Source organism: Microcaecilia unicolor, chromosome 7, assembly GCF_901765095.1.
Source record: "Microcaecilia unicolor chromosome 7, aMicUni1.1, whole genome shotgun sequence".
NCBI lineage: Eukaryota > Metazoa > Chordata > Amphibia > Gymnophiona > Siphonopidae > Microcaecilia > Microcaecilia unicolor.
This window is the reverse complement of record NC_044037.1, coordinates 65707934-65733330: the sequence shown is the minus strand read 5'-3', so window position 1 is coordinate 65733330 and position 25397 is coordinate 65707934. Positions and strand designations below refer to the sequence as shown.

The window sequence follows — 25397 nt, the reverse complement described above, 5'->3', positions numbered from 1 at the left end:
GAGGGGTAGTATGAGTAAAGCGAGCCTGGTGGAAGACGAGATGGGCAGCAGAGTTTTGAACCGACTGGAGGGGGGAGAGGTGACTAAGTGGGAGGCCAGCAAGAAGCAGATTGCAGTAGTCTAAACGAGAGGTGACAAAGGTGTGGATGAGGGTTTTGGTAGAGTGCTTGGGAGTGGACGGGAGCTAGCATTTCCTAGCCTCACATCTAGGTAATAAAAATTAATAGCAATAGGGGAAGTGACGTCACGAGGCTGAATGGCCGCCTGATTTACTAGCTCCGCACCTCCACACCTTAAATCAGCGTAAATTGCAGTCTTCAGCCTTTCCCTTTTGAGCAAAAAGCAGCTGACGGGAAGATTTTGAAGTCCCTCGCAGAAATGAGTAAAAAAAGTAGCGGAACGCTACGGGACGAGCGCCAAGCTACGCACCAGCTGACGAAGGGCCTATCACAACCTGCATCCCCCAAGTCGCGAAATACCCCAGGTGCAGATTCGGCGGCCCTCAGAGAAGAGCGAGAGGACTCTGCTTCTACAACCGCTACCCCGTCGGAGATGCAAAAATGCTTCGAAGTGCTACGAGCGGAGATCTTGGCTTCGAAGGAGGAGATCTTAGAGCATGTAGACGTGCTGAGTGACGATCTCCATGAGCTTGGGGGTAGGGTTGAGGCCTTGGAAGAGAGAGCAGATGAGCAGACGGAAAAGAACGAGGCAGTGGACAGGAGACTGGCTAAAATGGCGGAGCAGGCGGAGGAACTACAATACCATCTGGATGATATTGAAAATAGAGGGCGCAGACAGAACCTATGTTTTCGGGGGATTCCAGAGAGCAGAGGCCTGGAAGACGTCCCAGAGGTGGTGCGTGCCATATGCACACAGCTCATGGGGGACGCCTTTGAAGCTGGAGCAATGGGCCTCGACAGAGCCCATAGAGCGCTGAAGAAACCAAGAGACAACAGACCGCGTGATATAGTGGTCAGATTCGCAGCTTACGGGATTAAGGAGCAGATATGGCAGCAAGCACGCCAGAATCCAGTGCTGGAATACAATGGAGCACGTGTCTCGATTTACCAAGACCTCTCTCAGTTTATATTGAATCAGCGGAGAGACATGAAACCTGTCATTGAGGTCTTGGCCAAAGAAAAGATACCCTACAGATGGGCCTTCCCGTTTGCTATCTGTTTCAAGATTCAAGGTGAGAGGGTCCGTTGCAGAAAGGTGGAGTCGGCGTGGAAACACTTGTTTGCAGCAGGGTTAACACAGACAGAGGCTCTTCCGACAGTGATGGCTCCCTCCACGAGAGTACGAATGCAGAGGTGGAAAGAGTGGAGAAAGCAACAAAGAAGAATGCGCCACAGACCTGAGGGGAAGATGCATTCTTTGGCGATGTCAATGCTGGGCCTCACAGCGTGCGGTACACAGCAATGAGGGACCTATGCCTGGAAAGAGCTGAAAAGACAATTCACTAGGGTTGGACTTTGCGGGGAGCAGTTGGGGGGTTGAAGGTAAAAGAAGGTGGGAGGTTGGGTGCGGGGTGGGTTGAGTTGGGGGTACGCCCAGGGGTGTGCTGGTAAATTTTTAACAACAGGCTCTTTCTCCAGACGTAGCCAGCTCTGCAGTAGGAAGTGCCAGGGGTGGCCCGGGGGGGGGGGGGGGGGGGGGAACACTTGTCTCTCTCTCCTCCCTCCCTTTATACCTTTGCTGGCAGCCAATAAATGGACTGCCAACGTCTTGCTCTGAGCAGCATGCTGGAACTTCTCTCACATGCTCGAGAAGTCCCAGCCTGCTGCCCAGAGTTGGAAACAAGGAGCGGGGAGCAGCAGTAGTCTATTTACTTGGCTGGCAGGGCTCAGCATCCCCACCAGCAAAGTAAAAGAGAATTCAGCAGGGGGCCCAAGCCCACATTTTGGGAGCCAGTTGTTAAAGTAGCCATGGAGGGCCCTACTTTAACAACCGGCTCCCAAAATTCTTAAAAACTTAACAACCGGCTCTTGCGAGCCTGTGAGAGCCTGCTCCAGCACACCACTGGGTACGCCACTTGTTAGTATATTGATAAGACTGCATAATATTTGTTTGTTTGGCTGGTGGGGTTTCTTCTTCTATATTCCCAAGTAATGTGGTAACACACTAGTTGGTGGGTGGTTAATAGTGGGAGGGGGGAGATCTTGGGAGGGGGAGGATAGGGAGGAACGGGGTAGTCGGGAGGAGTGAGGGGTTAATAGGGGAGGTAGGCAGTGGGGAGGGGGGAGACTTAGGGACTCGACCATGTAGCTTAGCTAAACGGTATCGTGTAAAGAATAGTCAGGATGACAGATCTTAAATTTCTAACCTATAACATAAAAGGTTTGAACTCGCCCTTTAAAAGACATGCCCTGGGGCGAGAATTAAGCCTAACGCACCCACAGGTGGCTTTTCTGCAAGAAACCCACTTGCATAGACGGCATGAAAGGCTCCTGACCACAAGGCAATACCCGCTGGTATGTAGTGCATCTGACACAAAGGGGGCTAAAAAAAGGGGTGTAGCAATCATATTTCATAAAGATGTTAAGGTACAGGTACTACATGAGAAGCAGGAAGCAGAGGGGCGCTATCTTTTTGTACATGTAATGCTAGAACAGGAGGAATGCACACTGGCATGTGTCTATGCCCCTAATGAGAGGCAAGAGCGCTTTTACCAGTGCCTTCGGAGGGAATTGCAGGCATTTGCAAGAGGCAAGGTGCTGGTGGCAGGAGATTTCAACGTGACTATGCAGCCCAGTCGAGATAGGTCCTCTCCTCCTACTACAAGCGATAATAGAGTCTCCAAAGCCTTGAAACATTTGGTGGAAGGGTTGGGACTATGCGATGTGTGGAGACAGAAACACCCGAGAGGTAGGGATTATACATATTACTCCCAGGTGCATTCCTCCTACTCAAGGCTGGACTATGTGTTTGTGGATAAATCCTTGTTGGGAGGGGGGAGTGACTCCTCTATAGGTCACATCACTATATCAGACCATGCACCGGTTTGGGCAAGTATTTCATCCCTAAGGGAAGAGGTGAGAGAACAAAGATGGTCCCTCAACAACTGTTTGTTACAAGAACCAGGCATAGTCGCTAGGTTTGTACCAATTTTGAAGGAATATTTTGACCTTAATGTAGATTCAGGCCCCACTTTAGGTACAGTCTGGGATGCCTTCAAGGCAGTAGCAAGGGGCCACTTCATCAAGTGGGCATGTCAAAGGGCCAGAGTATGAAAGGAGCGATTGTCTAATTGCTTGGAGAGACTGGGGGTGCTGGAGTCTAGGTATAGGGCCACTGGCGCTGTGGCCGATTATCGTAGGTTCCAAAAGGTGTGGTTGGAGATGGCTGCGATGCATGAGGAGAGCCTGACGTTTGTGAATGCATGTATGAAGCAGGTATACTATGAAAGCATTAATAAGCTGGGGAAGGTTGTTGGCTAACAAGTTGCGGAAAATGAGGGCGGATAGGCAAATCCTGAGAATAAAAAATGATACAGGAAACATATTGAACGCCTCGAAGCAGATTTGGGAGCGATTTGCCCAATATTATGAATCGCTATATAGGGAGGATGCTGCTGTACAGACTGGGGAGATAGACAAATATCTGAAAGACAGAGGCATGTCGGTGCTCACCGAGCAGCAGAAGAGAGATTTGGAGGCACCGGTGGGAGTGGACGAAGAGCTTCAGGTTATTAAAACTCTGCCAAATGGCAAGTCCCCGGGTCTAGATGGATACACAAATGAGTTTTTCAAGACATTTGGGGGGGAGCTGGCTCCGTACCTGGCGATGGTAATAAATGCTGTGAGGGATGGGGCCAAACTCCCCCAATCCATGATGGAGGCTTGGGTGGCGGTCGTCCCAAAACCGGGTAAGGACAAGGTTGATTGTGCATCCTATCGCCCTATCTTGATACTCAATGCTGATGTCAAGATACTGGCGAAGGTGCTTGCTGATCGTCTGGGACGGGTGCTTCCAGATCTGATTCACCCAGATCAGGTTGGATTTGTAGCCAAAAGGCAAGCAGCGGATAACATACGTAGAACGTTGAACTTGCTGTACAGTGCAAAGGTGAAGGCCAAGCCTGTAGTGTTGTTAGGATTAGACGCGGAAAAGGCCTTCGACAGGGTCCATTGGGGCTATCTTGATAAGGTATTACATCGAGTCGGAATTGGCCAGTTTTATAGGTCCTGGATTCAAGCCTTATACTCGTCTCCCCAAGCTTGCGTGAGAATTAACGATGGGAACTCGAAGAACTTCATGTTGGGAAGAGGAACTAGACAGGGGTGTCCACTGTCCCCTTTGTTATTTGCATTGGCGATGGAGCCCTTGGCCGAGGCTATTCGTGAAAATGTGGACATTACTGGAGTTCAGATAGGAGATAGGGAGCACAAAATTGCATTATTTGCAGATGATGTTCTCTTGTATATGACGAAAGCCATTGGTCTCCCTCCCCAACTTGATGAGGTAGATAGAGGGATACGCTAGGATATCTGGTTACAAGTTGAATGCTAGCAAATCGGTTGGCATGGCGGTAGGTGTCCCGGCGGGGTTGATGGATACGCTGAAGACATCCTTTGCTTTTAAATGGGCTGAGTGAGATATAAGATACCTGGGGGTCCAGGTTCCAAAAAAATTGTCTGAATTGTTTGATGTAAATTACCCGGGCCTTAAGAGAGAGATAACAAGAGATTTAGATAGTTGGATGTTCCTGGGGCTCTCCTGGATGGGAAGGATTGCCACTATTAAGATGAATGTGTTGCCACGCCTTCTTTACCTGTTTCAAGTGATTCCAATGCGAATGTCCCGGGCTTATTTGTTGGGGTTGCAGGACAATATCATTAAGTTCATCTGGAACCAGAAGAGACCAAGGCTCTCTAGGGCGTTTTTATATAGGAATAAACGGGAGGGAGGGCTGGGAGTTCCCAATCTCTATTGGTACTATTGTGCAGCACAGTCACGGGTTGCTGTGGAATGGTTTCGTAGAGAGGAGCATAAGCTATGGGTCCATATGGAGCAAAAACATGGTGGGTTCCCGTAGGTTGGGACATTTAATGTGGGTGGATGCACGTCATAGAAGTCAGATAGACAAGTTTCCACCCACTGTACAGACCACATTTTATTATTGGGACCTAATGTTTGGGGAACGTCGGCCACTTGTCTCTGCTTTAGCACCAATAGCGGATAACCTGGGGTTCCAGCCGGGGGTGGGAAATACTATATTTAGTAGATGAGCAAAAATTGGCTTGGATATGTGGGGGCAGTTGCATGTGGGAACAAATGTGACACCTTTTGAGACCCTAATGGAAGACTACAGTCTCCGGTGGGAAGATCATTATGCTTATGTGCAGACCCTGCATTATCTGAGGGGTCCGGAATATGTTGAATGTATGAAGAGGGAGGTACACCCCTTGGAGCACATATGTGTAGACTTTACGATGGTGCGTGGTATGATATCCTTTCTGTATGCTCATTTAACTGTCTGTCACAGACCCCCTCCGGTACATAGGACGCAATGGGAGCGAGAACTGAATTTTACACTCACAGAAGCTGGGTGGCAGCAGCTTGAGAAAAGCCTATTGAAGTCCGCAAGATCAGTGGCATTGCAGGAAAATGCGATAAAAGTTTTTTATAGATGGTATCTTACACCTGCCAGGTTGCATCATATGTTCCCATCAGTGTCGAGACTGTGCTGGAGGGAGTATGGGGAGACTGGAACGATGGGACACATATGGTGGTCCTGTCGGAAGGCATAGGCATACTGGAGGGGTGTTCAATCTCGGCTCCAGCATTGGGTGGGACGGTCTGTGCAGTGGCATCCTCTGATTTTGTGTTGGGAAGGAGGCCTGGTGGATTGCAGATAAACCAGTGGCTGCTGGTGAGGGGATCATTGCATGCAGCCCGAATTAACCTGGCTAAGCACTGGAAGGCAGCAAGGGTTCCCTCGCTGACAGACTGGATCACAAAAGTGAGATATATATGTGAGATGGAAAGACTGAAGGCGGTGAAAAGGAGAACAGTGTATAAGTGGGAAAAAGTGTGGTTGCCATTCCTGACTAAATGTCCGTGACAGCAGTTGCACGGTCGAAGGGGGATAGATGAGGGGTGGGGGGTTGTTAGGGTAGGAGGGGGGTCTTTGGGAGGGGGGATGGTAAATAATAAAATGGATAAAAAAAGGAAGTACAAAATGTGCTAGCATTGGATTTGCTGACTCCATATGGGGTACTCTGTTGAATTCTTGACGATGTGGTTGGTTAATTTGAAACAAGATGTAACGAGTTGTTTTGAGTACGTTTGGTGCAATGTCAACAATGTTCAATAAAGACTTCTATAAATCAAAAAAAAATTAATAGCAATAAATTTGATACCTAATTGTAACTCCACCTGACTTTTACACTAAATGCCTACTAGTTCTTTGATATTTGCATAATGTTTTTTAAAAATTAATGAACACGTTAATACAAGTCTGGGTTTTTGATTGACTCATAGAGGAGGAGCTTACTGGTTAGAGATGTGGGCTGTGAACCAAGGAAGCCAGGAAGTTGCATCAGAGAGAAGGCTCAGGGCTGTGCGAGCAGCTGAGCTGCTGCTTGCTGCTTGCTGCCAGCCCAGTACTGAAGGATTTAAAAGGTACTGGGAAGGGGGTGGGGTGGGGAAGGAAGTTAAGAGATGCCGGATCGCCGGTGGTCTTGAGCTGGCAGGCTTGGGATCCCTGCCAGCCACAAGCCAGCTGTGCTGCTGCTGGGTGCACTTGAGCTCACCCATCCCTTGCCTATGCCACTGGCATGGTGACATGCCCATGAACTGCCCAAGCTCTGCCCACATGCATGCCCCCTCACAGTTATGTGCTAACCCCTTCATTCTATAACAGGTCATCTATAGTTAAGTGCCAATTTGCATGCATAAAGTTATAGAATACTAGGGTAAGGGTAATGGGATTTGATATACTGTCTTTCTGTGGTACACATGAAGCAATTTACATTTATTATATTCAAGTACTTTCTCTGTCCCTAGAGGGCTCACAGTCTACTAACACTTATGTACAAGATTGTTACAGTTATGTGTGTAAGTGCTAGCTGTGTCTCAGCAATATTGTATTATGTAGGTGCCCAGCTCACATAACAAGTTAATGCAAAAGGATTTAAATGTAGGTGTGGCTTGGGTGGGGCATGGGTGGGTCCCACATTTACATGTGCAGCTTAAGGAATACTGTAAAATACATGCTAAAGTGACATGGTGTAAATGGCCATGCCTAAATGCCAGTGTGTACTAGCATTCTATAATGAAATCTGGGTGCCAAGATACCATTATAGATTTAGTGCTTAGCGTGCTGCATCCTCGAACCTAACTTTTGATACCCTTTACAGAATTGCCCCAAAACGACTGGCTTATACATTATAGAAGAGCATCTTGCACTTATGCATATAACTGCACAGTGGTATTCCTTGGTCGGTTGCCACCCGGGGTGGATTGCCACTGCACCCCCCCCCCCCCCCGCTGCTGTAACTGCCAATTATTGGTACATCTGATGTAGAAATCATGGGGAAACGTGACCAACGTCACCAGATAATCAAAACACTTGAGTTCTTTTTTATTACACAGGAGGTTAGAAAATCATAGTTTACATAAAAATCTAAGGGGCCCTTTTACTAAAGTTTAGCACATACTAAATACTAAGAAGCTCATAGGTGTAAAGTGGACTTCTTAGCATTTAGCTCATGCTAAGTCTTTTAATACTTGCTAAGATTTAGTAAAAGGGCCCCTAAGTGTGAAGCTCAGTAACTCAATTTTGATTTAGACTCACCATGTGAAAATCAGCCACTCTCAACATTTTGGATACATGACTTTAAGTCATGTTTTCCCAGAGATGTTCACATGTGTGCTGTTATTCTATAATAATACACTCTTTCACATTTCTAGTCCCAGATATTCACTTTTTCCCACCATATATTTTATAAGATGTTACTTATGTCATGATCTTTGAAAACATTTTCCAACCCTCGCCTCAGTGGTGCTAAGTAATGTGGTCGAGCTGGCAGTAGAACGGCATAAGGGTAATTATGATCATTTCGGTAGAAGATGCTATGGGGGTGGGAAGTAGAATTATAACCTTTTCACACTGTGGCTGAGATGATAATTGTTTATTGTTTTATAGGGGAAGTCCTTGACATAGCCAGGTGGTGAAACATGCATGTCGGGCAGTTTTGAGTCCCTGTTTTGAAAATGCCAAAAGATAAATGTGTTTAATATATTTAAATATAAAGATAAAGTCGATGAAGATTTGAGTGCTGGTTAAATTGCCAAAAATCATTGTTGGACAATTAGGCACCACTGAGGCGAGGGTTGGAAAATGTTTTCAAAGATCATGACATAAGTAACATCTTGTAAAATATATGGTGGGAAAAAGTGAATATCTGGGACTAGAAGTGTGAAAGAGTGTATATATGGTCCCTTGATAAGTGATAGACATCAGGGTCTGCCTCTCAAATTTGTTGACACAATTCTATAATAATACGCATGCACTTGGTGCGTTAACAGTAGTTGCCAAGTTATAGAGTGAGGGGTATATACAGTCATGTAGCTGTGGTTCACGAAAACGAATTCAAGAACCTTTCTCACCTGTCTGGAGAGGAGGGATTTCGAGAAGAAAGCTCACTTGTGTTCACATACTCCTTCAGAAAGAGGACTCCTCTGGAACTGCGAGACAGAAATATACAACAGCAACATTCATATTAGTAGAAGTACAAGCATATAGGGAAAAGCTCTGAAAGTGAGAAAGGAACATTTTTTATTAGGTGAAAGAGAAACTCTCCAGAACCGTTTGTCATTTTCAGATGTTTTCATGTGAGGTGTTTGCAAGGTGCCAGAAGTTGATTTCCAGAATTCAGAATTTTACTAGACCTGCACTAAAGTCTGATGCATGTTAAAACAGCCATTGCTGTGAAAATCCCATGCTAGCTGCTTAATGTGGTTAGGGGCAGCGAGTGGCTGTGACAGGGTTAAGCAGAGGAATGGCTGTTGATGACAGCCAGTGCACGATGCAGTACTGTGCTGTGGCTCTCACAACTGCTGATAGCACAGCTGCATTTACCACCAAAGGCAATAAGTGCAGACATGCTACCATTAGTCTGGTAGCATGGCCACAGCTCTGGTAGTAAGGATTCTGATTAGATCCCTTGACCCCCAGCCCCCCTAATCTGATCCCCAACCCTCAACAACCTCCTCTTGAGGATCACAGCCTCCTTCACATGTACAAATCCCCACTCTTTCCATCATCCACAGGATTTACCCAGAGATTTTTGTTGGTGGTATAGTGGTCCCCCTCTGCTCCTGCCCCATCCAATTCCATAATGCAAAATGGCTGCCCTGATCCCTACAGGTAATCTTGAGGTGCTACCACTAGGAGTCAGTCTTCCATGGGAAAATATTTAGCGGCTATCCTTCAGTTCGTCTAAATCTTAAGTAGCTCCAACTGTAAAGTAGTGAAGACCACTAGCCTACATGGCACAGACATATGGAGAGGTGGTAGACTCAAAAATGGTAAGCAAATTCAAAAATGCATGGGATAGACTCAGGGGATGCCTAAATTGAAAGAGAATGCAAATACAACATGGCTGTTGAGGTGTTATCTTGGGCAAGAGTAATGGGAACTGAGGCTGATGCTGGACAGACGTCTAGGGTTTGTGTCCTGCAAATGGCAAAAGACTGAAAGAAGATTAGCCAAATCCAGCACAGGGGAACTGAGGGCGATGCTGAACAGACTTCTACAGTCTGTTTCCCACAAATGGCAGAAGAGTGAAAGAAGAATTGGCAACTTCAGCATTGGGGGAACTGAGGCCAATGATGGACAAACTTCAACAGTCTGTGTCCCGCAAATGGCAAAAGACTGAAAGAAGATTTAGCAACTCCAGCATCCCTGAGGCCGATGCTGGACCAACTTCTGCAGTCTGTGTCCCGCAAATGGAAAAATACTGAAAGAAGATTTAGCATCTCTAGTATTGGGTGAACTGAGGCTGATGCCAGACAGACTTCTACAGACTGTGTCCTGCAAATGGCAAAAGGCAGGTGAAGCTTTGGCAACTCCCATGTTCCAGATCACTTTATTGTCACATGCTGCAAGTGAGGGTGCAGTGCAGCTCAGGAGGGAGGGGAAGACATCTTGACTGGTAAGTTGAATACTGTCAGCAATACTTGGAAAGTTGGTTATAACCACATGTCATCCCGATCATGTTTGGCTACCTATATGATTGGCATGGTGGAGACTTGACAACCAACATTTAAGCATGGGTGACTGGGGCCTGCACAGAGTGGCAGTCATAGCTCTGGTCAGCTTGTTGGGCAGACTGGATGGACTGTGAGGGTCTTTATCTGCCATCATTTACTGTGTGTTAGTGTGTGTTACTGTGTGTGTAACACAACTAAGGACATCTACCCCAAAAGCAAGGTGATACTTCATCATTTTGTAGCTTAGAATTAAAGTGATGAGGCAGTATATGGAGACAATAGAATAGTTATGGTGATGTAAGTCAGGACTGAATGAAATTATTTTGACTGTCTATGACATATCTTTCATGTTTACCTAAAGGTTTTTTTTTCTTAAAATAGCAAACGTGTCACTGATGTGTCAGTGTAGAGAAAGTGATGCATAATAAAACTGAGCTTTAGACCCTTTTCCCTCCTCCTGGCTAAAAATAACAGAGCTTGGGCTTCTCCCCACAGTACTTCTATTGATTAATCATAGACATTCCTGAAGTCAAGACCCTGCTTTCTGGAAATCTTCAATCGCTTGTCCAATCCTCAAAAAAGCCACCTTGAACTCTTTGGTACCTGCACACTACCATCCAGTCTCTAATTTATTTTATCTTTCAAGGGTTCTAGAAAAAGTAGTATACACCCAAATTTCATCTTTTATTGAGTAGGCACTAGTTTTACACCCTAGGCAATCAGGCTTTAGACTCCATTATAGTACTTAACTGCACTGCTAAGCAAAATTTGTTCCCACTTAGACAAGGATAAGATTGCTCTTGCTGTTTCTCTTGATCTGTCTGTAGCATTCAACCTTTTCAGCCATTCCCTTCTCTTACCCTACCTTTTAGCTTTGGATTTATCTGATGTTGTTCTATATTGTTTTTCTTCCTTTCTATGAAATTGTTCATTTCAGGTGGTGACTTCTATCTCATCATCTACACCTCAGTCTCTGCAGTGTGGTGTCCCTCAGGGGTCAATTATTTCACCACTTTAATTTTTTTTGAGTCCTCTGGCAAATGTTAGTCAGACATATGGAATTTCCTCTTATTTTTATGCTGATACTTTACTGACCCGACCACCCGCCCCTAAAGGATTGCCTGGATTCAGCTGCAAAATGGCTCTCTGACCAGCGATTGGTGTTAAACAAGAAGAAAACACTAGCCTGTTGGATCACAGAATGTCTCTCATGACCGACCAATGTTTTCAGTCCCTTTGGTAATGCTATCACTCCAGTAGATCCTTTGCTACCTGGGAATTACCATAGATTCTCAACTCTCTTTTACCCCATAGATATCAAGTACTCTCACAACTGGCTTCTTTATTCTCCATCAACTCCATTTGGTTAGATGATTTTTCAATCACAACTCCTTACATTCTCGTATATTCTCTTTTCTTACCTCAAGCCTATTTTATTGCAATATCATTTACACAGGTACCTCTTCAGCAAACTTGAAAAAACTACAATCTTTGTAGAATACAGCAACCTGGTTGCTTTGTCACGCCCGTAAATTTGATCACATTTCACCTTTACTCAGACAACATCACTGGCTCCCTTTAGAACAATGGATCACTTTTACAATTTTAGCACTTGCCTTTAGAGCTTTCAGAATGAGTACTTCCTCCTATTTAGCTGTCTCCTGCTCCACTCCCCCAGCCCTCCCTCCTGGTTTTGTTTCTCCTTCCCATCCCCCTTTCTCTTTTATGGAATGATTGATCTGCCGATTGAGTGTTATTACTGTCCTATCCATAAATTGTAGTCCTTTTCATGCTTTCTTTTTAGACTGTACACCGCCTTGACCTTCAAATCAGCTAAGGCGATACAGCAAATTTTAAATAAACTGTAAACTTTAAAACTGAGCACTATTTGACTCTTCATAGTTCCACTATGTACTTCATGAGTTCATTAATTGAATCAAAAGATGATTACTGCACATTTCTTTATGTTAAATATTTATTTTTGTCCTTTAGTTTACACCATTGTCTGTGAAAAGCGGCTCAGTTGGAACTGGGATGGAGATCCAGTGCCATGAGTCCTTATTTACAGCTACTCAGAGATTTTCCCCTTATTTCATATCTCTTCTCCAATCACTTAGACCAGTTATTGTGACAATAGTTCCCCACTGGGGCCATGCTCCAGAGCTCCTCCCAGAACCCTGCTAAGACTAGCCATTGTCTCAATATGAGTGGGACTCAAAGCAAGAAAATTAACAGGTATGAACAAATTCCATCCTCCTTATTACATAAGTACATAAGTAATGCCATACTGGGAAAAGACCAAGGGTCCATCGAGCCCAGCATCCTGTCCATGACAGCGGCCAATCCAGGCCAAGGGCACCTGGCAAGCTTCCCAAACGTAAAATTCCAGAGTTTAATTATACGTTGGGTGAAGAAAAATTTTCTCCGATTTGTTTTAAATTTACTACACTGTAGTTTCATCGCATGCCCCCTAGTCCTAGTATTTTTGGAAAGCGAGAACAGACGCTTCATATCCACCTGTTCCACTCCACTCATTATTTTATATACCTCTATCATGTCTCCCCTCAGCCGTCTCTTCTCCAAGCTGAATAGCCCTAGCCTCCTTAATCTTTCTTCATAGGGAAGTCGTCCCATCCCCGCTATCATTTTAGTCGCCCTTCGCTGCACCTTTTCCAATTCTACTATATCTTTCATGAGATGTGGCAACCAGAATTGAACACAATACTCAAGGTGCGGTCGCACCATGAAGCGATACAACGGCATTATAACATCCTCACACCTGTTTTCCATACCTTTCCTAATAATACCCAACATTCTATTTGCTTTCCTAGCTGCAGCAGCACACTGAGCAGGTTTCAGTGTATTATCGACGACGACACCCAGATCCCTTGCTTGGTCCGTAACTCCTAACGTGGAACCTTGCATGACATAGCTATAATTCGGGTTCTTTTTTCCCACATGCATCACCTTGCACTTGCTCACATTAAACGTCATCTGCCATTTAGCCGCCCAGTCTCCCAGTCTCGTAAGGTCCTCTTGTAATTTTTCACAATCCTGTCGTGATTTAACAACTTTGAATAACTTTGTGTCATCAGCAAATTTAATTACCTCACTAGTTACTCCCATCTCTAAATCATTTATAAATATATTAAAAAGCAGCGGTCCTAGCACAGACCCCTGAGGAACCCCACTAACTACCCTTCTCCATTGTGAATACTGCCCATTTAACCCCTCTCTCTGTTTCCTATCCTTCAACCAGTTTTTAATCCACAATAGGACATTTCCTCCTATCCCATGACCCTCCAATTTCCTCTGTAGCCTTTCATGAGGTACCTTGTCAAACGCCTTTTGAAAATCCAGATACACAATATCAACCGGTTCCCCTTTGTCCACATGTTTGTTTACTCCTTCAAAGAATTGAAGTAAATTGGTCAGGCAAGATTTCCCCACACAAAAGCCGTGCTGACTTGGTCTCAGTAATCCATGTCCTCGGATGTGCTCTGTAATTTTGTTTTTAATAATAGCATCTACCATTTTCCCCGGCACTGACGTCAGACTCACCGGTCTATAATTTTCCGGATCTCCCCTGGAGCCTTTTTTAAAAATCGGTGTTACATTGGCTAGACCAGTCCAGACCAATTGGATGCATAAAACCAATACCTCATTGGGAGGGGGAAGATAAGGACCATGAATAACCACCCTGCCAAAGGCTATGTCACCTCTGGCTAGAATGTCAGTCTCATAGTGCTTCAAAAATGACTGCAGCAATGACCAAGATGCCCTCCCTGCAGGTACCTCAGGCTTCGCCAGACTGGGGAATAAAAGAGTTAACTCAGGAATCAAATGTAGTTCTTCCATATGACATGTATAGAATTGCCACTGAGCTTTTGGGCCAGACCATACTTCAGATTTTTATTTTTTAATTAAAGAATATTGATATATAAACACTTACAATAAGAGACTGTGGCTAAGAAATAGCATCTGTTTTTTAAAGCAATTTTTATTTTTTAAAAAGTTCTTAATATGATACTGTAAGTGGTGGTGATCTGGCTTTTTATATAGCTGCAGACATGAAATGTTTCAGTAACTGGACAGTTCCATGGCTCAAACCATAGCCCAGCAGTGCAGCAAATTCAAATCTGAGTTTGGTGTCCAATGGAGACATTAGAGCTCAGGTATGATATGGAAGTGACAAACTTGAGCTACAGAACAGCAGGAAGATGTCTGCAGTAGTGTAGTAAGGGGGAGGGTGGGGAGGTGGACCATCCTGGGCACTGTCTTAGCAGTGATGCCGGCGACACTGACTTCGGCTGACACACTGCTGCTTCCGGCCCTGCTCCCCGAGCCCCCCAGAACAGAAAACCAGCCATCACCGTAAGGGCCGGTTTTAATGATGACTGGCGGATGAAGGGTGTGCTCCCACTAGATGCACCACAGCAGTAGTGAAGTAAGGGGGGAGGGGCAGACCGCCTGCCTCGGATGCCATTTTCCCTTACTATGCCACTGGATGGCTGCCATTACTAGGGCATCCCCTTCTGGATATTTGAAAACATTTTATTTCTTAAAAGGCTTGTATTTACCTTGAAATCTTTTTTTCTTCCCTGATTGTTTTTTTTTTTTGTAAACCACTTCAGGCTGAAATTTTTTGTGAAGAGTTGGTATATTTAGTACAATAACTAACTAACTAACTAACTAACTCACTAATTAACGGCTTCTTATACAAAGCCATGGAGCGATTCTGGTGCAGCAAATGTGATGAAGCCCATTCAGTTTCTATGGGCTTCATCACATTTGCCGCGCTGGAATCACTAATGCGTATTATTTGTAAAAGGAGCTCTAACTAGCTTTATAGACTTGTTAGTATGGACTTTATAAAAAAAAATTTTTTTTATTAACCATGGTGATCAAAATGAGAGCAGATTATGTGGGAGATAATTGAAGGGAGGGATATTGAGATTGTTCCTTACTTAGCATTTGGGTCAGGTTTGTTGTAGTGTGTAGCAGAAGGGCTCTCATAATGGGTCTCTCTGGTGCTGGTGGTAGTGGTAGTGGTGACTCTTTCTCGTGAGTTTGAAGAAAACCTGAAAAGGAGGAAGAAAGGTTCTTATGATCTGTACACTGATGGCTGAGTTAAAGTTCTGTCAATTCTTCCTCATCCTCTTGCAACTTAACTTTCAATTGCAAGACCGTAAAAATATTTGAGATAATTTATTTGGCAGTTAAAATACAATCATTAAAAATCATTTTGGGGCCCTTTTACTAAGCTGCGTAAGCGTCTACGCACGCTGAACGCGTGCCAAAATGGAGATACTGCCCGACTACCATGTAGCTCTTGCGGTAATTTCATTTTTGGCGCGTGACTGATACGCGCGTCTGAAAAATATTTTTTATTTTTGGGCGCATGTAATGGATGCGCAAAAAGTGGCATTTGATGTGCGTAGGTCAGTATCACCCAGATTCTTTACAGCTAGGTCAATGGCTGGCGGTAAGGTCTCAGACCTAAAATGGACATGCGGCAATTTTGATTTTGCCGCACGTCTATTTTCATCCTTTTTTACAGGCACGCTAAAAAATGGATCGGCGCTCGCACAAAACTCACGCCTACACTACTGCAAGCCATTTTTTAGCGGGCCTTTGTAAAAGGACCCATGAATTTGTTCTAGTTCATTCCTGAGAAGATATTAATGCTTTACATTTTTGACATTTCTTTTGCATAGCCACTCCTAGCTTTATAATTCCCTGTAAATCTAAGGGGGTATTTTACTAAGGCACACTCACAGTTTTAGCGCGTGCCTATTTTTAGCGCATGCTAAAAACATGAGCACGCCTTAGTGAAAGACCCCCTAAGTGTTATTTTAATTAGAACTCTAGAAAGGGATCACATCAATACATAGGAGGTTTCAGTATAGTTCCAATACTGAAACAGAGGTGTCAACATTCTCAGTACATACATTTTATTCTGAAAAATGGAAATAAGCTATATTAGGGCAACAAAAGAGCCTACGGAGAAGGTAATACAACAAACAAGCAAGGTGATATTTTGAAGAATCTAGCTATTATATGTGATTTGAAACCAATGTAGTCCACTTCTTATGTTCTCATTATGAAGGGGAAGAGGAGCTCTGGAGAGAAAAGGGGAGAACCTTCTAGGTCCATCTGTTCCTACTCTTGGACTTGAACAAAACAGTCTGCACACACTGCTAAGGGTCACGGGCACCATTTTGAAACCTGAGGAACAGAAGCTGGAGCAACTGGAGATTGGTCCTGCTTCCACTCACATCCTTGGGGAATTGTGTATGTCCAAATTTGGACATCTCAGTCCATTTTTCATGTTATATTTAAAATTGGGCTTCACAAATGGATCCTGTCCAAGGCCAATGTAGCGCACTATAGGATATCTGATTACTCCCCCAATGCATTGTACTGTGGCCATAATATTTTGAAAGGGTTTGTGATTAACCCATATCCTCCCCTGATTCTGTTCTCCAGTCATGTTTGAGCAGAATCTTACTGTAGGATTTCACTCCTAACTTGCTTACCTTGTGGAGACTGATTTGTCATTGATGTACTCAGAGCCTATGTTCCTGGGTTCACTTGTGGAGCTGGTAGTGGTGATAGAAGTACTTCTTCCAGAATGTGAGCTAGACCTGTTAAAGAAAGGAGAGAGTCCAGGATTTACTTTAACTGTCCAATGGAATTCTGAATTAGAACCTTCCGTTCAGTAAATTGTTTCTCCAAGGACAAGCAGGATAGCAACTTTTACAGTATGGGGTGATATCACCAATGGAACTCATATGGAAGCTTTTGAGGCTTTTCACTTCACATGTGCACCACTTCCCACCTAATGCTATTGCGCAGAGTGATGTAAGCCTTTGTCTTTCCGTGGAACCAATCAGACATGCATTACCTTCAAGAGAATGTTTCTTACTAATTTTACATGTTTTTGTAAGTTTTTCGTATGTATTTTGCTGTTTTGTGGTACTTCTTCCCCTTTAGTTTCATAGCTATGTTTTTGGTCATTTTCAAGTTTCCTTTATTTTTTTCATTTCACCTGGTGTAGGCCTTGTTGAGAACCCCAGGTTCCTAATCAAGGTACCACTTTTCAAAATGGAGTCATTTGATTTCTCAGTGGGTATTTTTCTGGACAAGATGTGCCAGAAAAAAGTCCCTAGCAGTTTCAAGAAATACACCTGGTACCTGCAATGCCTTGGGTCTGATCTTGATTATGTTAAAAGATGTTCAAGAGAGGTCTTTGTGGTTCAGCAAAGCAGCATGAATGTATTTTGGGTGCTCAGAAGTCTGATCCACCGACTTTGGTCTCTATGGGTCCTGGAACTGCATCAGATATTGGGAATACATCTGCATCAAGAGTGCATTGTTCAGTGTGACATGAGCATTGATAGCGGACATTGAGGCATATTTTCAAAGCACTTAGCCTTCCAAAGTTCCATAGAAAGCTATGGAACTTTGGAAGGCTAAGTGCTTTGAAAATATGCCTCATAGGCACCAGTCATCATGCGAGTTCCACCTATAGAAGAGGAAGGATTCCTCCTCAACTTCATTGACTCTGAGGGTGTGTGATGCCAATTGTCAGGTGGAGGCCGGGGTGCACTGACATCGTACCTCATTGAAGCACTGAGGCCACTGGTGTCTTCAAAGCATCCCCGACTTGGATTTCTTATCCTTCTTGATAGTGCAAGCATTATTACCAGTACCACTATTTCAATCTCAACCAGCTCATCGTCCTGCCAACATTTTTGCCTAGGTCTCACACCTACAAAGATGAAAGTGCACCACACATAATTGACTGCAAGAGAGCCTTGGTCTTCTTTTCAGAGCAGACTAAAGACATCAACAAATGCACACTGCAGTTAGCAGACTCTATTTCCTTCACTTATGCCCAGGCAGGTTTTGGTTATATCACAGCTCACAATGTTGGAGCTATGGTGGTGTTGGTAGCCCACTTCAGAGGAGGCTCCATGGAGGAAAGTTGCAAGGCTGTGACATGGAAATCTGTTGATGCATTCACTATCCATTACTGTTTGGAAAAGGACTCCTGACATGATAGTTGATTTGGCCAGTCAGTCCTCCAAAATTTTCTTTGGGGATTAAAATCCCAAACCATCTCCCTTAGACTTATTTCTTTTCTGTTCCAGGATGCCTTCCAAATATATATATATATATATATATATATATATATATATATATATATATATATATATATATATATATATATATATATATATATATATATCTATATCTATATCTATCTATATATATATATATCTATCTATCTATCTATCTATCTATCTATCTATCTATCTATCTATCAGACTTGTGAGTTCTTGTACCAAGTAGAGCACTGCTGAGCCTGGTACTCAGGCCAGGTTCTGCTTGGTGGCTGGACAACCCCGTTTCACCTGCGCTGACCGCCGTTTCCCAGAGGTTGAGCCCCCAGGTGCAGGCAGCCTGCAGGACTTACGGGAAAGCGGGGTGATGAATGTATTGGCCAGGCAGGCAGCAGGTGAAGAGAGTAATCCAGGTACAAGTGGCAGTCAGTAGGCAAGCGGCAGGCAAGAGAGTAATCCAGGTACAGGCGAAAGTAAGTAGGCAGGCGGCAAGAGAGTAATCCAGGTACAGGCGAAAGTCAGTAGGCAGGTGGCAGGCAAGAGAGTAATCCAGGTACAGGCGAAAGTCAGTAGGCAGGCGGCAGGCAAGAGAGTAATCCAGAAGAAACGATAACATCATGGATAACGGGTCCTGGATCTATTTCATCTCTAACACCTATTTTGTTTGGTAAACAAATACCTATGGTACAGTCATTTAGGTACCTTGGTATTATTATTGATTCTTCCCTATCCTTTAATGAGCAAATATCAGACATGATAAAGAAATCTTTCTATCAACTACGTAAATTACGCTCGATTAGAAACTCCATAGATAAATCCTCTTTACGTACACTAACTTACGCCTATATTTTATAGATAAATCCTCTTTACGTACACTAACTTACGCCTATATTTTATCAAGCACGTTTAGATTATTGTAATATAGTGTACGCAGATCTTTCAAAACGTAATCTAAAACGATTACAGATGATACAAAATACAGCAGCTCGTATTATCTGTAGAGCTTCAAAATATGACAGGATCACTCCATTGTTATATGAATTGCACTGGCTTCCAATAGAAGCAAGGATAAAATTCAAAGTTCTGACACTGACACACAAAGCTTTTTATTCATCTAGTCCATCATATCTGTCTAACCTTACTATCCCCTATACACCAACTCGGACACTTCGGTCATTGACAGATAATAGACTTGTAATTCCATCCCCATCTAAAGCTCGATGGGAATCAACGCGAACATCAGCATTTTTTTTCTTAGCTCCCTCACTTTGGAATTGTCTTCCTAAAGAACTTAGGCTTGAAGATTCTTATACTCATTTTCGTAAAGCTCTAAAAACACATTTCTTTCGGGAGTCATTTGAAAAAAACGCTTAAAATAGAAATAAAGGAAAAAAAACTTTTAGTTTTTCAATTTTTATCAATGTTTTTATGATTATAGCTTGTGAAATCTGTATGTGTGTTGATTTTTTTGCAGTGCTTTTCTATCATAAATGGATTTCAGAGTATGTTTATTTATTGTCTTAATGTCATTTTAATGTTATTTTATATTGTAAACCGTTCTGATTTACCTTTGTAATAAGTGATGGTCTAGTAAATAAATAAACGATGCAGGCCAAAGTCAGTAGGCAGGCGGCAGGCAGAAGAGAGTAATCCAGGTACAAGCAAAGTCAGCAATGAGGGACCAGTAGATAAGAAGCAGACTACAGAGTTAGAAACACGTACCAAAGTAGAAGCCGAAGTAAGGAGTCCAGGGAGAGCTCAGCTGATAAAGTGCTGGTATCTGACATCAGCAGGGAGAAGGGGCACAGCCATAGGACAAGAGCAGGGGAAGGAGGAACCGGAAGACCAATAGGAGAGAAGAAAGGGAAGCCAAGCAGAGGAAGAGCAGACCCAGGTGGGTGGAAGCAAAGCAATCAAGGAGTCTGGAAGCCAGGCAGAGAGAGAGCAGAAACAGGTGCATGGAAGCAAAGCAATTAAGGAGCCTGCAACCACCACTCTCTGCACAAACCCAGAGATGGCTACACACACATGGCTCAGGCAGTGCCAGTCAAGTGTGCATGTCGACGGGACCCCACGTAGGCTGAGGACGCCGCTTGCGTCCATGTTGGGGACATGACACTATCTATCTATCTATTCAAAAACCTAGTTGCTGGTATTGGTATCTGCCTGTTGTAGCACCTTGTTATTTTCCCTTCTGTTAAAGGCAGCCTGTAGCTAGGGAGTCCCATGATGCGAGGACTTGCTATCCTGTTTCTCCTCAGAGAAAAACAAGTTACTTTCCTGTAGAGTGTTTTCTATGGGCAGTAGGATACAAACTCTCACATACCAACTACAGCCCACCTCCCCAAGGATTTCCATTCTATTGAATCTACTGTAAACATACAGATTGAGGGGTGTCTCACATTACAGTGGCAGGTGGGAAGTGGTGCACATTTGCAGTGGAGCATCTCGAAAGCTTCAAGTGTATTCTAACCTGGAGAAGCTTCCTGTATAGCTCCATTGGTGATATCACTCCATGGTTTGAGGAGTTGCATCCTGCTGTCCACAGAGAACATCTGTTACAGGTAAGTAATTTTGTTTTCTACCTCATCTATTGTTGCAGAATAGATGTAAGGTTGAGTACTTATGCTATTTTTAGTTAGCTGACAATGTTCATTGAATGCATTCAGGTTTCAGACATGCTTCCCCCCAGAAGAGTTTGGAAAGCAGGAAATCAAATTCACAGCCAGAACTATGATGATTCAGGAACATTTAGTTTGAAAACAGGGACATGACAAAATATGTTTGCCTTAGTAACATAATAAAGTAGGACAGATTTGTATTCTATTTTTTACATGACTACATATGATCCATTGACTTAATATCTATTGAAAAACAATTTAGTACGGGGAGCAATGATGTATGTACTGAAAGAACTCATGTTTGTTCTGCGAGTCAAGTACCATTTTAAATGTACAAGAATTTGTTAAAAATAAATGTGGAAATCACAAGGCTTGACAAAGACTTGTGGAACACGGCTAAGAGAACATCTCATTAGTTTCTCTGCATTTTCTCAGAGCAAAGGGAAATGATGTTCAAATTGGAAAGTATTCTAGGGCATTCTGTACCCCAGTGGCGTAGCCAGACAGCCAATTTTGGGTGAGCCTGAGCCCGAAGTGGGTGGGCACAAAATTTTCTCTCTACCCCGCCCCCTTCCTCCCCCTATTCTCCACCTCTCCCCCAGCACTTCCCAACTCAAAATAGAAACAGAAACACTTTAGCTCATGAGGAAAGTGACATCCGCTATGCACATTTCTCAAGCTATCATATTTCAGTTAAGATTCAAAATAAAATGCCTTTTCTACCTTTGTTGTCTGATCATTTTCTTTTTCCATCATGTTGATCCAGTTTCTCTTTTGAACTTTCCAATCTTTCTGCTATTTCTTCTTCAAGCAGCTGCTGTACATTTGTCTTTTTCTCCTCTCTTGTTCCATTCCCTCACTTCAATTGCCTCTGACATATTGACCTTTCCATTTTAGCTCTTTCCTCTGTTTTTTTCTTTTCTTTTCTCTGTCCACCCAAATTTTATCCTAACCCCATTCTTTTGTTTTACTTTTCAGATACCTGTCAGATTTCCATTTCCTTTTCACACACTAGTTCTCCTATTCCCCATCTCTCTACTTCCCCAGCCATCCATTCCCTTCCATCTTCAATCTATTCCCCATTACCATATTTCTTTCCCCCGTAATCACCATCCTCCTCACGTTTATTTCCTTGCCACCCCCTTGGCCTCTCCCACATGGTTCCACCTTTCCCAGTGTCTCTCTCCCTCCACCCTTCTAGTCCAGCATCTGCGCCCTCTCTTCTCCCCACCCTTCACCCCCTCCCAGCATCTTCCTGTCACTTCTCTCTTTCGTCTTGCCCCCCTCTCCTGTGATCCAGTGTGGCCAGAATTTACCCCACCCATCCTGTTTCTTTCCATCCCCCCCTCTCTCCCCCTTCACAGCATATCTCATCTCTGTTGGCAAAGAACGACAACGTGGATGCAGCAGCTCACAGGTTTGCTTGCTGTGTTTTTTACCGTTCTGATGGATTATCCCTAGTCCCTGTTCTGGGTTGCTGTTTCAGGTCTAAGGCTATTAAATAAAGAAAAATTTGAAATACTGATTTTCAGCTGCTACATTCATAAAAGCTTCCAAATTGAAATGTATGAGCCTCACTTATATAATGGTGTGGCATTTCAAAGTATGGTGCATTCTAGAGACAGAACATCTTGCCTTCCTACTTAAGCCTGACCTTTTGTTCTATCTGGGTACCCTTTTCAATTATGCAGAGCAGCTTACAATTGAAAATACACTATTAATATAAAGTAAACTTAAAGTTCTGTTTCTCACTGATGGAGGGAGAAAGGATTAGAGATATGCAGATGGAAGGCTTTAATGACACGAAGGCTGCGCGGGGGAGTGAAAACAGAAATATACCAAATGGCTTCCTTACAGTGGACTTCATAGGCTGGCTCACTTGCACTCCACTCCCGAGGTTGCAGCGGTGAACTGGCGGCCGGGGCGCTACTCTCCAGTAGTAAAAGCTGCAAGCCGGCAGGTTCGAGTCCGTCCTTTGCTTCCCTGCCCTCTCTGCGTCCCGCCTTCCTGTGATGTCATTTCCTTTCAGGCGGGTGGGACGCAGAGAGGGCAGGGAAGCAAAGGACGGACTCGAACCTGCCGGCTTGCTGCTTTTACTACTGGAGAGCGGCGCACTGGCGCCCCGCCCGCCAGTTCATCGCTGCGGGCGAGGATTCAAAGATACGGACGGACGGGGATGGACTCGGACTCTGGGTGGGCGGGCGGGCCTGAGGCTAAATTGGGTGGGCCTGCGCCCATCCAGGCCCACCCATAGCTACACCCCTGCTGAACCCTACTATATGCTCAGTACATAGCTAGTATGATATTTGTTCCAGAGAAGGAAATAGCAAAGAAATTCCAGCTTCTACTCTTCAGCCACTTCTGATCAACTAACTCAGTACTTCCTTTGTCCTCAGTCTCACTCATCTTACCTTTCTGGGCCAGAGTCTAAATTGATCAAATATGTTGGATCCTTGTACCCAGGTTCTGTTGAAAAGCTTTCTCTGGAATTTGAGCTGGGCCTGTCAAAGAAAATAAGCTATATTACAAACCAAATGAGCAAATATGTGGCAGGGCAGTGAATTTGGGGAGGAGGGGGAGGGGGATAGTTCAGTTTCAGTGTAACAAGTGAGCAGCACTTTAAATGTTCTGTCAGGCCTATGCTCAAACCCTGTTGCATCCCTCCCTCCCCCTCTGACAGGTCTGCATTTGAGGCGGTGAGACTCAGCAGTACTTAAGTGCAGGCCTGTACTTAAACCCCCATGCTGTGCTGAATTGCATTGCAGCAGCTGCTAAGAGTGGAAGGCAGAGGACAGAGGTAGGATGGCTGCAGTAGCAGCAGAAACAGGGAAGTGGGGAGAGATTTCAGAATCCCCCTTGGAGGAGGCTATAGGGAAAGGAATAGGAGATGCTAGATATCTTGGAGGGATAGAGAAGGGAAGATAGTGGATGCTTGAGGGGAGGGGCTAGGAAATGGAAGGGGAGATGCTGGACATGGTGGGTCAGGAAAGGCAGTTAAAACGAAATCATTAAGAATCACTTTGGGGCCCTTTTACTAAGCTGTGTAAGCGTCTACACGTACCAAACGCGTGCCAAAATGGAGTTATCGCCTGACTACCATGTGGCTCTTGCTGTAATTTCATTTTTGGCGCGCGTCCGATCCGCACATCTTTTATTTTTGGGCGCATGTAATGGATGCGCGAAAAGTGGCATTTGATGTGTGTAGGTCAGTATCACCCAGATTCTTTACAGCTAGGTCAATGGCTGGCGGTAAGGTCTCAGACCTAAAATGGACATGCGGCAATTTTGATTTTGCCGCATGTCTATTTTCGGCAAAAAAAAGGCCTTTTTTACAGGCGCACTAAAAAATGGATTGGCGCACGCCCAAAACCCTCGCCTACACTACTGCAAGCCATTTTTTAGCAGGCCTTTGTAAAAAGACCCCTGAATTTGTTCTAGTTCATTCCTGAGAAGATATTAATGCTTTAAACTTTTGACATTTCTTTTGCATAGCCACTCCTAGCTTTATAACTCCCTGTAAATCTAAGGGGGTCTTTTACTAAGGCGCTCACAGTTTTAGCATGTGCCTATTTTTAGCACGTGCTAAAAACATGAGCGCGCCTTAGTGAAAGACCCCCTCAGTGTTATCTTAATCAGAACTCTAGATAGTGATCACATCAATACATAGGAGGTTTCAGTATAGTTCCAATACTGAAACAGAGGTGTCAACATTCTAAGTACATACATTTTATTCTGAAAAATGGAAATAAACTATATTAGGGCAACAAAAGAGCCTATGGAGAAGGTAATACAACAAACAAGCAAGGTGATATTTTGAAGAATCTATCTATTATATGTGATTTGAAACCAATGTATTCCATTTCTTATGTTCTCATGAAGGGGAAGAGGAGCTCTGGAGAGAAAAGGGGAGAACCTTCTAGGTCCATCTGTTCCTACTCTTGGACTTGAACTAAACAGTCTGCACACACTGCTAAGGGTCGCGGGCACCATTTTGAAACCTGAGCAACAGAAGCTGGAGCAACTGGAGATGGGTCCTGCTTCCACTCACATCCTGGGCTCCCCTAGTAAGAGCCAGTGGTGGGACTGAGGGAAGGAGAGGTAGGGAGTCTGCCGGGAAGACCCCCAGGGGATTGTCATGGGGATCTTCATGAGGGTGCAGTATTAGATTGGTATCAGGGGTTAGGGGGCTCACTGCTATTGGGTGGAGGAATCAGGGAGTTATGAAAATGGATGCTGTTGTAGTGATTGTACAAAGTTGTTCCCAGATACATATGAGGTATAGATGCAGTTTCCCCCTTACATTTAGCTTTGCAAACTCACTATTCCAATTGGATGTGGATAGACATGGACAAGCAGTCCTACACATCCTTACATGTATTTTACAAGAGTTACCGTGTTTGTCAGAGCCTTTGTAAAATACTTGGGG

The 25397-nt window shown here is 44.1% G+C and overlaps 1 protein-coding gene across 11 annotated transcripts in view; it reads right to left on the bottom strand.

Moving 5' to 3' along the window:
- Positions 1-25397, bottom strand: part of ZNF185 (zinc finger protein 185 with LIM domain) — a 209575-nt gene that overhangs the window by 16457 nt on the left and 167721 nt on the right. For 10 of the 11 annotated variants that reach the window (XM_030209148.1, XM_030209156.1, XM_030209155.1 and 7 more), the window contains 4 exons: positions 23383-23472; positions 16761-16868; positions 15189-15302; positions 8617-8694 (listed from right to left, as the gene is read on the bottom strand). In XM_030209148.1, coding sequence (XP_030065008.1) covers positions 8617-8694; positions 15189-15302; positions 16761-16868; positions 23383-23472 — 390 coding nt within the window. The remainder of the gene's footprint in view (positions 1-8616; positions 8695-15188; positions 15303-16760; positions 16869-23382; positions 23473-25397) is intronic. The other variant, XM_030209154.1, reaches the window with a different exon arrangement.